At 50.2% G+C, this 14,632-nt stretch overlaps 1 protein-coding gene across 8 annotated transcripts in view; it reads right to left on the minus strand.

Moving 5' to 3' along the window:
• Nucleotides 1–14,632, minus strand: part of PPP6R2 (protein phosphatase 6 regulatory subunit 2) — a 2,012,581-nt gene that overhangs the window by 1,333,785 nt on the left and 664,164 nt on the right. For all 8 annotated transcript variants that reach the window (XR_011281892.1, XM_069629515.1, XM_069629514.1 and 5 more), the window contains one exon: nt 10,210–10,336. Coding sequence is in view for 7 of the 8 variants with exons in the window: in XM_069629515.1 (XP_069485616.1) it covers nt 10,210–10,336 (127 nt within the window). In the remaining variant the exon portion in view is untranslated. The remainder of the gene's footprint in view (nt 1–10,209; nt 10,337–14,632) is intronic.

The raw sequence follows: 14,632 nt of genomic DNA on the forward strand, positions 1-14,632 counted from the left end.
GCCTTTGCAAGAACCTCTCTGCAATCAGCCAGGATATCATACCCTCCAAACTCTAGTGCTGCAGGAGCCAGGCCTGAAAGTTTAGCGACTGTGGGTCGTGGTGTAGAATGGCGCCTCCTTCTCTGGAGAGAAGATCCGTGTCCGCCGGCAGCCTGACTGGCAGGGACGTCGACAAGTCCAGAAGGTACGGGAACCAGATCTGCCTCAGCCACGCCAGTGCGACTAGGATCATCCTGCACCTGGACATCTTGAGCTGGCTGATGAGGCGGAGCGGCAAAGGAGGGAACGCGTATAGAAACAGGCCGTCCCAAGGGAACGAGAAAGCATCGCCCATGCTCCTCGGCTGTGGGAACCTGCTGGCGAACCTCTGGCACTTGGAGTTCGTCGCCGTCGCGAACAGGTCGATCTTGGGTTTGCCCCATCGTTGGAAGAGTCTATCCACTTGATCCTGGCGCAGTTCCCACTCGTGGCACGAGCGCAGCTCCCTGCTGAGTGAGTCGGCGATGGTGTTTTTTATTCCTGCCAGGTGGAAGGGAACCAGAAACATCCCCTGGGCGACGGCCCAGTGCCACAGATCCTGGGCCTCCTTGGATAGGGCTGGTGATCTGGTGCCTCCCTGCTTCCGTATGTAGAACATCGTGGTGGTGTTGTCGGTGAAGATCCTCACCACCTTGTCCTTGAGGGACGGGAGGAACGACTTTAGCGCCCAGAACACTGCACGGAGCTCCAAGGTGTTGATGTGAAGAGACCTCTCCTCCGGGAACCAAAGGCCTCTTGCGTGGAGATCTCCGGTGTGGGCCCCCCAACCCTCCAGAGAGGCGTCCGTAGTCACCGTCTCCTGAAACGCCGGGGTTTGAAAGTCCGTGCCCGTCGTGAGGTGAGCCCGGGTGCCCCATCATAGGATCGCCCGACGGAACTCCTCGTCGAGGAGGATCCTGTCCTCAAAGCAGCACCCCGCCTGAACCCAGCGGACGTCGAGGAACTCCTGTAGCGGACGCATCCAAAGTCTGCAAAGGGGTACAAGGTAGATGCATGAGGACATCATCCCGAGAAGGGACTTGATGGACCACACCCTGGCCACGTCTGTGGCTAACTATCGCCGTACCTTGCCCAGGATGGTTTTGGTTCTCTCCTCTGAAGGGGAGGCCAATTGCTCCACTGTATCGAGCTTCGCCCCCGAAAACAGTGCTACTTGTGATGGAACCAGGTGGGATTTGGGGTAGTTGATGGAGAATCCCAGCTCCGTGAGCAACCGGACAGTCCTTGCCGTATGATCGACGGCAAGTTCCCTTAACCTTGCCCGGATTAGCCAATCGTCCAGGTAGGGGTAGACGTGGATCCCCTGCAGGCACAGCCGCGCCGCCACTGGTGCCAGGCACTTGGTGAAAACCCTGGGTGTCGACTTTAATCCGAACGGTAGGGCTCTGAATTGGTAGTAGCGTCCTTGAACCACGAACCTGAGGAACTTCCACATCCCCATTCTAGAAAGGCACAGGAAGTAGGCATCCTCCAGGTCCAGCGACGATAGGAAGTCGCCTTCCTCCAGCTGTCCCAGTACGTGCTGGAGGGGGACCATCCTGAATTTCTGCGCCTTGATGTATTTGTTTAACCGACGCAGGTCTAGGATGGAGCGCCAACCGCCTGTCTTCTTCCTGACGAGGAAGTAACTTGAGTACACTCCGGAGCCCCGGAGCCTCCTGGGGACGAGCTCGATGGCACCTTTCTTGAGCATCGCTTATACCTCCAACAGTAGTTGAGGGACGTGATTCTCCTTCCTGGCCACGGGAAGAATGCGAGGGCACTTCTTTAGGAATTCTAGTGAGTGCCCGTTGGCCAGGGTGTCCAACACCCAACGATCAATGGAGATGGACTCCCACACCCTGACAAACTTGTCAGTCGGCCTCCCACTGGGGTGCTTCGGTGGGGGCCCGACCACCCGGCCGGGTCAGTCTTGCTCGGATGCGGGCCTTGCCGCCTTGGCCTCCTTGGCGACTACGGCGGGAACCCCCTTGCTTGCAGCGACCTCTGTAGGCCGCCTGGCGGTAGGAGGAAGAGCCACCGCTGGATCCTTTGGAGGCACCCTGTCTGCCTCCAGCGCTCCGAAAGGGCCGTCGCTGCTGAAGCACTGGCCTGTAGAGACTCATCCACCGCCTTACCAAAGAGGTTGTTGCCATCGAACGGCATGTCCAACACTCTGGTCTGGACGTCCTGGCGAAAGTTTGTTGCCTTGAGCCATCCTCATCGTCGGAGGCAAACTCCGTTGCCCAGATGGCGAAATCCGGTATCGGCAATGTCCGTTGCCACTGTAATGGCGTGATCCGACGCCACCTCGCTCTCCTGCAGAATTTCTAGGGCCTCTGCCCTTTTCTCATCAGGCAGAAAATCTAGCAGGAGAGCTATCCTGAACCAGAGCTCCCTGTCGTAGCGGGCCACGATCGCTAAGGCATTGGCCGCCTTAATCATCGTCGCCGCCGACGAGATGACCCGTCATCCCATAGAGTCCAACTTCTTGCCCTCGCTGTCCGGCGGGGAAGTGGAAGTTGAAGACGCCGCGCCCGCTGTCTTCTTCTTAGCTGCTGCCGAGACGACTGAGTCCGGCGTGGGCTGGGCCCTGAGGCACAAGGGGGCGGCATCGGGGACTCGGTACTTCTTCTCGTACCTGTCCCTCTTGGCGGGTGTCGTGGCAGGGTTCTTGAGGACAGCAAGCCCCTCGTCCCAGATGTCGTCGAGTAAAGGCACCGCGAGGACCGTCTTCCGCTTAGCCTCTCGTCGTTGGTACAGAAACCCCTCCTTTTTCTGTTCTTCAGGGCAAAGCTGGAAGAGCTCGGATGCCCTGATTATGGGGTGGAAAGAGCCAACCTCGTCGGCTGGGGATGCCCGCAGGGTGGGGGGGGGTGGCGACAGGATGTCTGCTGTGTCATCGCCGCCGTCGTCCGTGGCCGTATCCGTCGCCGTATCCTCTCCCGGCGAGTGGGATGAGGGGTCCACCGGCCTCGCTGGCAGGAAGGGCGGAGAGGGGTGGACTCTTCTCCACTTGTTCGGAGGGTTTCCTGACGGGCCTGGTTCTGGATCCTCCGTCGGGGTCCGTGGTAATCTCGTCCTCATCTCGGTACATAAGGATTGGATTGCCAACAAAATGGCCACCGAGCTATCCTGGGGCTCGGGCAATGGCTGCGACGGATGGGAAGGCCGTTCCACTGGGCCCTGTTCGTCCTCCTTGTCGCTATCTTCGATCACGTCAGCAGGGACCGTCCCCTGGGATCGAACCTCTCGTTGAGGTTTATGAACCTCTCGTTGAGGCCCCTCTCGGTCTCCACCAGTTCCTCCTCAGAGGCTGATTTCGAGTCTGTAGCAGCCACCGCCCCCCCCTCTTTTTCAGCCGGGGGCTTCACGGGTGTCTTAGCGGTGGGCTGGAAAGAGGATTCCCTCCGCGGTGGGAGGGATACTCTGGGCCCAGAGGCCCTTTCCATTGGCGTAGTCTCAGCCGGCTCCGCCAGAGTCGCAGAGACCACTCCGGTAGAGGCCTTAGCCAGTTGGATTAAGGCCCTCACCACCTTAGGTGCATCCTGGGCCTTCGCCTTGAGGGGAGGGTCAACGCCTCGCTCCCCCTTCCAGATCGACCGGGTCCGCTCCAGCGGCCTACCCGGGTTCTCGGACGACTTCTTCCCCGAACGAGAGCACTGGCTCGTGGTCGAACGTGCCGGGGAAGTAGCAGCCTGCTTGGAAACCGAAGAGCCCGACCTATTGGCGCTCCCGGAGCCCGCGGACTTGCGGTGCTTGGCCTTCTGTTGGGCCCCCGTCGCCGGGGCGCCCTCAAAGGACTTAGAAGCCCGCTCAACCTTCTTCTTCGCCTTCTCACTTGCTGTGCCCTTCTCCAGCCAGGAGGTGAGGCGGGAACAACTATCTTGTTTGGTCCGTTCCGAAAGGTTCTTGCAGAACGCACAGTCCTTCTCCACGTGCGTCTTGTCCCCATGGAGGCAGTAGAGACATCGCAAATGCTCGTCCTCCTTGAAAACGTTATATAATCCGCATCCAGGGCAGTTCCTGAACAGCTTGGGTCCGGGCGTCGAGCTTCCTTTGTCCTGGCCCATGCCCGCTGAGGTAGGCCGCAGATCTTCCGGAATCCTCCAAGAAGTGTAAACTCAACGAAATCTTAACCCTTGAGGGGCGTAGAAGAATTCCGAAACGGGTCACCGTTATCAGAAGTAGAAACGGTGGAGCTTGATGCTCGATTAAACCTAAAAAATGAGAAAATCTCCTGAAAAAGCGTGAAAACGCAGTAAAAAAACTCGAGAGCTAAACATGATGACTCCCAACACTTGAGCGTGCGGTAAAAATCTTAGGATGGCTCCCGGGTCGGGGTTTAGGGAGAGGGCAGTCATTGGTTGGGAGCAATATGACCCAGAGATCAGTGATTGGTTACTACTAAGAAAGACAGATCAGAAACAAAACTGATACTGATTTTTTCTTTACCGAGGATTCCCAGCCTGACGACGGGGAATATTCATGAGCATGTGAATCCATGCCAGACCCCATGCTGGAGAAGTCTTAAATCTTTTGCAGTGGTCCCAGAGGGAACTGCACAGGTTTCTGCCTAACAATAATAAAGGCAACAAACAGTGGTAATGCAGCCAGCAATTTGCAAGTGCTAGGGTTAAGGCAGTAGACAGGGTAGGTCTAATAAGTGTAGTAAGAAAAAGGGGAGGCTGTATGGGTACAGATACAGACCCCAGTGCAAGGGGTGGCCCGGAGGCAGTGCGGGAGGGAGGCAGGATGAGCAGGTACCTGTGTCCAAAAGACAGAGGGTGGCCAGGTGCACGGTGCCAAGAGAGAACAGATCAGCAGGGGAGAGGGGGAGCGAAGGCAGAAAAAAAGAAGAAGGTCTTGAGGTGCTTCCGGAACCCGAGATGGTTCTCCTCAAGTTTTAGAGTGGCAGGGAGGCTGTTCCAGAGAGAGGCCCCAGCCGAAGACAGATCTACCCCCAGCTTGTTTCTTAGAAAAACGACTGACCCTGAGTGAGTTGGAGGTAGAGGAGGGGAGGTATTTGCGGAGGGATAGCTGAAGGTATTTTGGACCCAGGCCCCAGAAAGCCTTGTGGACAATGCAGAGGGTTTTGAATTTAATCCTTGCATCCACTCATCCACTGGGAGCCAGTGGAGAGATTTCAGAGCTGGAGAGATACGATCCCAGGGATTGAGGCCAAGGACAAGTCTCGCAGTCCAGTTCTGGATTAGTTGCAGAGGGCGGAGAGTAGAGGCAGGCAGATTTAGATAGAGGCTGTTACAATAGTCCAAGCTAGAGAGAACCAGAGCTTGAGATACCATGAGCTTCTGGGAGAAGGAGAGGAAAGGCAGAGTACCTCTGAGGAGGTGCAGTCGGAAATTTGACTTTTTAGAGACCTCAGAGATGTGGGCGGAGAAGGAAAGGGTGGAGTCAAAGATGACCCCGAGGTTCTTAGCCTCGCAGGTGGGGGTAGGAGGAGGGCCAAGGGAGGCCGGCCAGAGAGTGAGGGGAAAGGATGGTGAAGGTGTGCCGATGAGGAGGATCTCCGTCTTGCTGGCATTCAGACAAAGATCATTGGCGGCACACCAAACTGGTCCTATATTGAAGACGTCCACGCCCACCCCAGAAAAGTGCAGGACCTCCTATGGGCCCCGAATAGGATCCTCCAAAGCAATTTCAGGCATCATCCCACCCTGTGTTTTGTGGGCGCTATGGAGGGACGACAAGGAAAACTCTCTCTTCTTGGCCTTCCCCCTTATCTTCCATGTGGGGTCCTCCTATTGATTTAGGCAGAAGGGGTTTGAGGGACTCCGGGGTGGTCAGAATCTAGCCTGGAGCGTGCGGCTCAATTGTTTCATCAGGGTGTATTCATCGATTATGACAGCTTGGCGGAAACCATGGGGGATACCCCGATGACTATCTTTGATTATCTCAGAGTTAAGGGGATCCTGACTGATGCCCAATGGGTCGAAGATCTGGTCCGCCCCCTTACGCCACGAGAGAGTCATCGTGGAGTCCACATCGAGGAAAAGGTCCCTGTCTAAATTTTATAAGTATTTAATCGCAGAGAATGTGGAGGTTAGGCAGGGCTTTAAGAAGCAATGGGAGGCAAGGATAGGGTAGGAAGAACCTACTTGAGTTACTATTTTTAAATCCCTTTTCTCAGGTTCCCTATACACTGCAGCTATGGAGCACAACTTTAAGATACTTCACGCTTGGCACCCCACGCCAGAAAGGCTTTCGAAAATGTACCCAGGGGTGTTCCCACTTTGTCCGCGGCAATGTGGCACATGGTACCATCTTTGGTGGGAGTGCCCTCATATTCTGACATATTGGTCAAACCTGCAAAGCTGGAAATTCTCTTTCGCATTCCAGCTCAAGGACGACTGCTTCCTTGCTGAGGTTGGTACAAGCTATGTTACGTGCAGGGAGGATGGCCCTTGCCCAGATGTGGAAAAGTGCCTCTGTGCCCTCTAAGTCGGACTGGTTGGCCAAGCTCTGGGCGATATTTACCTATGAGAAACTTACAGCCCTGACTAATGACACCATGAAGTCCTTTCTCCTAGATTGGACAGTAGTTTTGCTTCACGAGGATTGTGAATCTATGAGACTTTCATATCTGTGGACATGTTGTGGTCTATGCTTTCTGTATGCCTTTTAAATAATGCTTCCTCTTTTGTAGCTCTGGGGCAAGCCCAATAAATCAGCTTTTGCAGCTTGTTTGGTCCCTGATTGGTTTGATACTGAGTCTCCATTATCCATACGGATTTGGTTGTATATGAGCGGGGGTTGTGAGAGGGTGGAGGGACGGGAGTGTGATTGGCTGTCCCTTGTGTACTTCATCTGTGTTTTTTTTGTCATGCATCTTTTGTTTGAAAATGTTCAATACAATTTGAGTGGAAAAAAGAATACTACATTTAAAAAAAATCAAACCCAACTATTATTGTGGATAGAGGCCACCCAGCTCTGTTGATGCTGCTAGATCTTTCAGCCACATTCGACCTGGTTGACCATTTGCTATTGGTGGCCCAGGTTGAAGGACCAGGCTACATGTTCAAGCATGGCGGCACAATGGGTTTCATCCTTTCTTGGGCCCCGTAATGAGAGAGTTGCCATTGATGATGCCAGCTCCTGTCCAGCTGTCATTACCTGCTGGATCCCTCAAGGCTCCTGCATCTCTCCGACTCGGTTCAATATTTACATCATGCCACTCCTGGTGCTCCTCGACGACATTGATGTCCAATATACCAATTACACCGATACCCAGGTCGTCCTGGAGCTTTCAGGTTCCCACACACAGGACTCCCTGGCTATCAATACTATTTAAAATGACATCCAAGCTTGGATGGCAGCTAATTATCTTGCTCTAAACATAGACAAGACTGAGTTCTTGACTGTCGCTTCAGGGCATAAGCTAAATAAACTGGCCACTGACTACCAAACCATCACCATTGCCGACAGCAAAATCACAGTGGCCAAGAGTCTAAAGACACTGTCGTGCTGGACGCCAAGCTCACCATGAAACACCAGGTTGCACACACTCGGACCTCTTGTGGATATATTAAACTGCTAAATCACATTCACACATTTATTTCTCTCAGTAACAGATGCCTGTTGGCATCGGCCTTGATAAACTCTCTCGGACTACTGTAATAGTCTGCTGCTTGGTACCTCTAAGGCCAACATCACAGCCTTGCAAGTTTTGCAAAACGGCACAGTGCGTGCGATTCATGGCCTTACACATCGCGATCACATCTCTAATGCCAGGAAGAAGCTTCACTGGCTCCTGGTCGAACAGCATATCACACACAAGCTGCTAACTCTCGCCCATAAATGCAGGAACCACGAGGCACCCTCTACCTCTCTGACCGCTTAGGGCATATCACCCCTCCCGCACCCCATCGGTCACAGGATCAACCCCTGGTCCTACATCCCCGGGTCAAGCTGGCTAAATTCAGAGGCACTAGTTTTGATCTCCTGGCCCCCTCACCCTGGAATGCCCTCCCCACAGCTTGAGAATGATTAAGGCTCTCAATGAGTTTTTAAAAAAAAAGACCAAGACCCATCTCTTTAATCCAGCACCAGGCTAGTTCTCTTCACCCTCCAAGCTGATCTGGTCTCTCTGACCGGCTCTTTGAGTATTTTGTTGTTTACTTGTGCGCCCTGAGGCCTACGGGTGTGTGGCACGTTAGAAGCCAATGGACCCCAATAACTTAAGGCCTATTACAAACAGCCAACTCCTCCTGAAAATCCTGGACAAAGTCGCAGCCTACCAACTGCAAGTTTTAATTGAAACTAACTGCCATCTTCATGACCGACAGTCTGGTTCCCGCCCTCTTTCAACACGGAGACCGCCTTGTTAGACCTTCAGTCCCATTTGGGAGACCGGGCAAGCCAGGATATTGATACTATTAGATGTATCCGCGGCTTTTGACCTTGTGGATCATGAACAACTTCTTTGGTGCTTACATCATCAAGGCAATTGCTCAAAGGAGGCTGTGGACTGGGTACGGTCCTTCCTGTCCAACCGGGAATCTAATATTCAATGGGGCTCGGCTTTCTCCCCAACCGCTCCCATTACTTGTGGTGTCCTTCAGGGCGCTTCGCTTTCGCCGCCGCTTTTCAATCTTTACCTACAATCATTCTGCACACTCTTGGAGGAATGGGGGTATTTTTTCTTTACTAATTACGTGGATGATACACAACTGGTTCTCGAGCTGTCTGGTAACTACTCCTTGGAATCAACAGCCCTTAACATATAAAATTCCATTGAGGGCTAGATGTCCGAGAACTGGCTGTGTCTCAACAGCAGTAAAACCAAGCTCATCTTTGGTTCTCCCCAAGCTCGTGCTAAACTTAGCCCCTCATATGACAACTTTTTTCTTCAAGACAATAAAATCGCGACCCACAAAATAGTTAAAACTTTAGGGGTTTACTTAGAGGCCTCCCTTAATTCTGATGCCCAAGTGCAGTACCTCCGCCGGAATTGTAACTATTACCTGAGGCTTCTGCATAGTATCCGTCCTTATCGAAGTGAAAAGAATTCAGTGACCATAGCTCAGGCCACAATTTTAACCAGATCGGATTACTGTAATGCCCTGTTATGTGGAGCTTCTAAGTATAACATCCAGGCCTGGCAAACTATCAAGAATGACGCATTCTGCGTGGCCATGAATGTTTCCAGAAGATCGCATATCACACTTCAGGAGAGATCTGCATTGGTTCCCCTTTCAGGAGCGAATCCATTTCAAGATGGGTATCTTGGTGCACCGCTGTCTTTATGGCAACGCCCCGGTTTACCTTAAAGCATTGGTACCTTTGTACCACCCTACTAGAAATCTGCGCTTGTCATCTTTGCTGCATTTGCAAGGACCAAGCTACTCCCGAATCAGTGGTCTCGGAAGATCCTTTTCGGTCACTGCATCCTCCCTTTGGAACGCCCTTCCACCAACTATTAGATCCTTGCCCAATCGGATACATTTTCAGAAAATCTTGAACACATCTATTCAGGTAATTTTCCGGAAAAATATATGACATGCCTTCCAGCGATTCCTGACTTGTCTGATATTCACTGTCCCGTTCTCTCTGGTGTCCATTTGTGGTTTTGCTTGCACCCAGATGCCTGCGGGCTGTCCGTAAATTATAAGCATATAAGTAAAGAAGAATTCAAATACATATGTATGAATATTTTTCATCAATAACAATGAATGTAATACTTTTCTATTTATTGCTACAATGGGCATGACAGCTGTTGAACCTACGTTTTTATATTTGTGGAATAGGCTGTATGCATACTAGGCACACTTAAGCATGACTAAACATGGGGCTGGGGGTGGGGGTGGGGGGGTTGGTCTTGTGCAGCTTTGTCCATTACAGTTTTTCTTTTCGGTATTCCTGAACCAAACTAAAAATCAATGCAGCCGTGTTAAAAAAAAAGTATCTGTTGACCAGCTACTGATGAGAGCCTTTTACAAAAACAGAGGGCTTGGAATTGTTCAGCAAGTCTTGGGATATTAACAGTCTGTAATAACGGCAGTAGTACTGAAGCAGAGGGAGGCCAAGTAAGATCAGTAAACCCAAAGCAAATCAAATGTTTAAGGAGACTACTGTCAAATACCAGAGTTTTGTTTTCTTTGTTTTGCATATACTACCCAGTGGCTAAATGATATAACTTGGCAACAGAGGCTTGGAAAAGCAAGACGTTACCTGGGGTGGATGAAGCAGGAGCTGGTGGAAATCCGTTAGTCGAGGTTCGATCCCCTGTAGGATGCTACCATTTACAGTGTACGACTTTTCAGATCCCTGAGTAAATGTGTCCAGCAGCACTTCCACTCTGCAGAGGGGGTGGGCGAACAGCAAAATACACCATTAAGCCATGGGATAGAAGCAAACGTAAGCAAAGCAGACGTGCATACATTTCAGAGACCTCTGTCAAGACATTACAATTATGTATATATGCAACATTTATGCAGCAGAAAGGCTGGGGGGGGGAGCATTATGGGCGAGTGGCAAACATTGGTAGTGGGGGGAATTTTGCAGAAAAGGCAGAAGAGAGGAGAACATTAATGAAAGCTGAGGGAAGAGGATTGGCAAGCAGGGGAGGAATCTTGAAAGGGGGCAAGTGCCTGAAGCATTATACCAAAGATCAAAGAAATGTGCAAAGCAAGGCCACATATGAGGTTGAGCTTTTTGTAAAACTGGTTGCAGTTTCCCAAGGGGGCATGAGTTCAACAGTATCATGGTATGAACCCCATGCCTTCGAAATGCTCAGGAATCTAGGTAGAGGGAGGCATGGCATTTGAAGATCTGAGTTTCCAGGTTGGACTGTATATTGTGATGCAGGACTGGCCACCAAGAGGACAGATACAGTGCAAAGGCTTAGTTTGTGATGCAACTATGGGATGTACAAGTAGCAGTGATCTATATAGAACTTGCATGGCATAGCACCCTGCTCCATTCATGCAAGTCCTGCCCAACGAAGCCCATTTAAAAAAAACATTTTTTAATGCAAATAAAGTACCTTTTATTTTATTATTTTATCATATATTTCTTTTTTATAACAATATTTGTATTGGTTTTCCACAGATTTCCTTCACACATTGGTTGTAAAACCGTTTTAAACACCCCCCACCCCTTGATGTAGAGTTCCAGACACTTTCCGGTGACTATTTTTCCAATGTATGATGTCCATTATTTTGATATTATGTGGGCACCATTGTTGCATATAGTCGCTTTGGAGGTGTGCCAGCAGATGTACCCCAGTCTCTCGTGAAAGTGTCTTGGGCCCATGAAGATTATAAGTAACCCATTCTAGGGAGACAAAGTTCCACACCTTTTGTAACCATTTGTCTGTTGAGGGTGGCATGCTTTTCTTTCAATGCTGAGCCATCACGAGCCAAGCTGCTATAATGAGTATCATAAAGCCCCTTTTGCGTGGCATAGCAAGGTGTTTCTGGCCAGGTTCCCACATCCCGCAATCCAGACCCTTAACTTTAAGTTTCTAAGAACCTCTCACTATCTTGCCCGCCTGCTCTTTTACCCCTTCCCAAATGTGCTGCAACACCAGGCAGCTCCACCAAATGTGTTTCTAGTCCCCCTTTACTGTGCATCCCCTACAGCATTTGATGGATGCGGTTGCGAACATTGCATGGAGCCTTTCTGGCGTCTAGTGCCATTGGAGTAGCATTTGTTGCCACATTTGACTTGTATGGATCACGTTAGCTTAGGGACAATTTCCCCACATGTACTCCCATTGCTTCCTGTAATCCCCTCACCGAGATTCTTTTCCCATTTTGCCATGTAATTCCACCTGATCGCCTCCCCCAGGGTGTTTAAGAATCTATAAAGGCTCGAGACCAGTTTACTTGAACCTGTGCTTGTCGTTAAGTACTGCTCAAATGGTGTCAAGTATCTCGTGGCAGCCTGCCTTCCGTGTGGGGCGGAGAGCCAATGCTTGAGTTGAATATACTTTAATATGTCTTTACTTGTCAGTCCCAGGGTCTGTTTGCAATCTTGGAAAGTCAGTAAGTCTTGTCCCTGGGACATATCCCTTATCGTCTTGCATCCTACTTTTGTCCACTTTTCAAATGTTGTTGTGGCCATCCCTGGCTAGAATTCTGAGTTCTCAAACATCGAAAGATAAGGGGAGGGCTGAGTCGATAGGGCCCCTCTCTATCGGTGCATCCCATGACTCCACGCTCGCCCCGACCACCTCACGGATCTTAGCATTCGGGTGCCTACATTGTCCCTTTAGACATAGTAGGCACTGAAGTGGGGTCCCCACCACCGCCCCATCTTGTTCTGCCCATATGCGAGTTGGGGTGTCCGCTACCCATTTTTTGACTCCCATTAATTGAGCCGCTTCATAATATCTGCGGAAGTGGGGGAGTGATAAGCCTCCTTGATTTCTGGGCACCGTCAGCGTTGGCATTGCTACTCTTGCTGGTTTACGTTTCCATATAGAGGTCTTGATAACTTTATTCAGAGATTTGAAAAATGTTTTTGAAATTCAAATAGGTAGGGCCTGGAAGTGGTACAATAATTTTGGTAGGACCACCATTTTAGTTGCTAGCATTCGCCCCCACCAGGGTGTCATTAGCGGGTTACATTTTCTAATGTCTGCTTTGATTTTTTCCAGCAGGGTCAGGAAATTAGCTTTATACATTGTGTTCAATGATGGTGTTAATGTTACCCCTAGATAGGTTATCCCATGTTTTGCCACCTGCAATTGTAAATGTTGGGTTAATGCCTCCATTGTGTTGCGTTTTGCCGATAGGTTTAGTACCTCTGACTTCGGTCTATTGATCTTAAGACCGGAAATTTCCCCACACCGTTCCAGTTCTTTCATAAGTGTTGGTAGGGAATTTCCTGGGGTTGTTAATGCCACCAACATGTTTTCGCAAAAGCCAAGGTTTTATGCTCCTGTCCCGCAATCTCCATACCCTTTATTCCATCCGCCGCTCTTATCTTGGCCAGTAGTGGCTCCAAAAAGATTGTGTATAAAAGTGGCAAGAGTGGGCATCCTTGTTTCATCCCCCTCCCCAAGGTTACCGGACCCGAGACTATTCCGTTGAGGGATAGCCGCAAAAGTGGTGATCTGTAGTTGGCCCTAACCATTGAGGAAATTCTGTCCAAACCCCATTCATTCCATAGTACAGAATAATAGTGTCCACTCTACCCTGTTGAACACTTTCTCAATGTCTAGTGAGACTAGTATGGCCGGTGTTTGTTTTATTTCCATTTTTTCTATTAGATGACACACTCTACGTGTGTTGTCAAATATCTGCCTTGTCGGTAGAAAGCCAGATTGGTCAGGAGCTATGAGGGATAGGAGTAGGTGCGAGATCCTCTCTGCCATTATCTTTGTGTACAGCTTTGCATCTAGGTTTATTAAGGCTATCGGACGATATGAGCCCAGGAGTTCTGGATTTTTACCCTGTATGGGGAAGCCTACCAGTTTCGCCTCGCTCATCGTTTGGGTGATATTGTCTTGTGCTTTAATAGTATTAAATAGCGCTGTTAGTCTAGGGGCCAGAACATCTTGAAATGTCCTGTAAAAGCGGTCCAGGTACCGGTCTGGTCCCGGTGCTTTATTTCTCTGTAGGTATCTAATTGCATTTGTCACTTCTCCCACCATTATGTTACTTTCCTGGGATTCTTTTTCCTCCTCCGAGATCTGGGGGAGGGTGAGGTTCTCTAGGTATTCGTCCTACCCGTCCTTTTTATGGTTGTCAGAAGCGTGTAGGGTTTGGTAATACTCCCTTAGGATCTCCCCGCATGTCTTCGTCCTTCGTCTTGAGCTGTCCGTCTTTGTCCAGGAGTTTCATTATGGTTCTATTCCTCTCCCTAGATTTGAACCATCAAGGAGTTTATTTACCCTGTTTGCCCTTATGTAATACCAGTGTTTCAGGTAGAACAGTGATTAATTTGCTGTCTTAGTGCGGAGGGAACTCAGCTGACCCTGAACGTGTCTCAGTGGCAGTCAGTTTTTTGCTTGATTTTCTTGAGTTCTCCTTGGATCTCTTTCAGCTTCCCTTCCAATTCCTCCTCCCACCTGTGTTTGTTTATCCTTACCCGTTTTTAGCGCCATTAGGTCTCCCCTAAGCACTGCTTTAAATGAGCCCCAGACCGTGCCCAACTGTGCTTCCCCTGTGTCATTATCCGTAAAGTATTTATCTATTTTTTCCCTAATGGAATCCACCATCACATGGTCCTGTAACAATTCCGTGGGGAAGTTCCACTTCAATGGGCCCCTCCTTGCTATGCCCGAGTTGAAAGTCGTTATAATTGGGGCATGGTCTGATAGGGAGATGAACCCTAGATCTATCTCCGTAATTTTCCCCACCAACCCTGTGGCAGCCCAGATGTAATCTATTCTAGATTTGGAGGTGTGGGAGTAATGAGTGAATCGTTGTGCTTGACCCCTGATCTCCCTTCATACGTCATGCAGTGCTAACATTTCCATTTTCTTTTTAAGTGCTTTTGATGGATCTGGTGTCCCTGAGCATGTGGTGTTTCTTCTGTACTGTTGTGGGTCCCAAGCTAGGTTAAAGTCCCCATTAAGACCACCTTGCCCGTGGCAAAGCCTTCTAATTGTGAGAGTCTCCCACAGAAACCCGTCCTTCCCAGT

This window comes from Ambystoma mexicanum, chromosome 12 (genome assembly GCF_040938575.1).
Source record: "Ambystoma mexicanum isolate Mex_15411 chromosome 12, UKY_AmexF1_1, whole genome shotgun sequence".
Lineage (NCBI taxonomy): Eukaryota > Metazoa > Chordata > Amphibia > Caudata > Ambystomatidae > Ambystoma > Ambystoma mexicanum.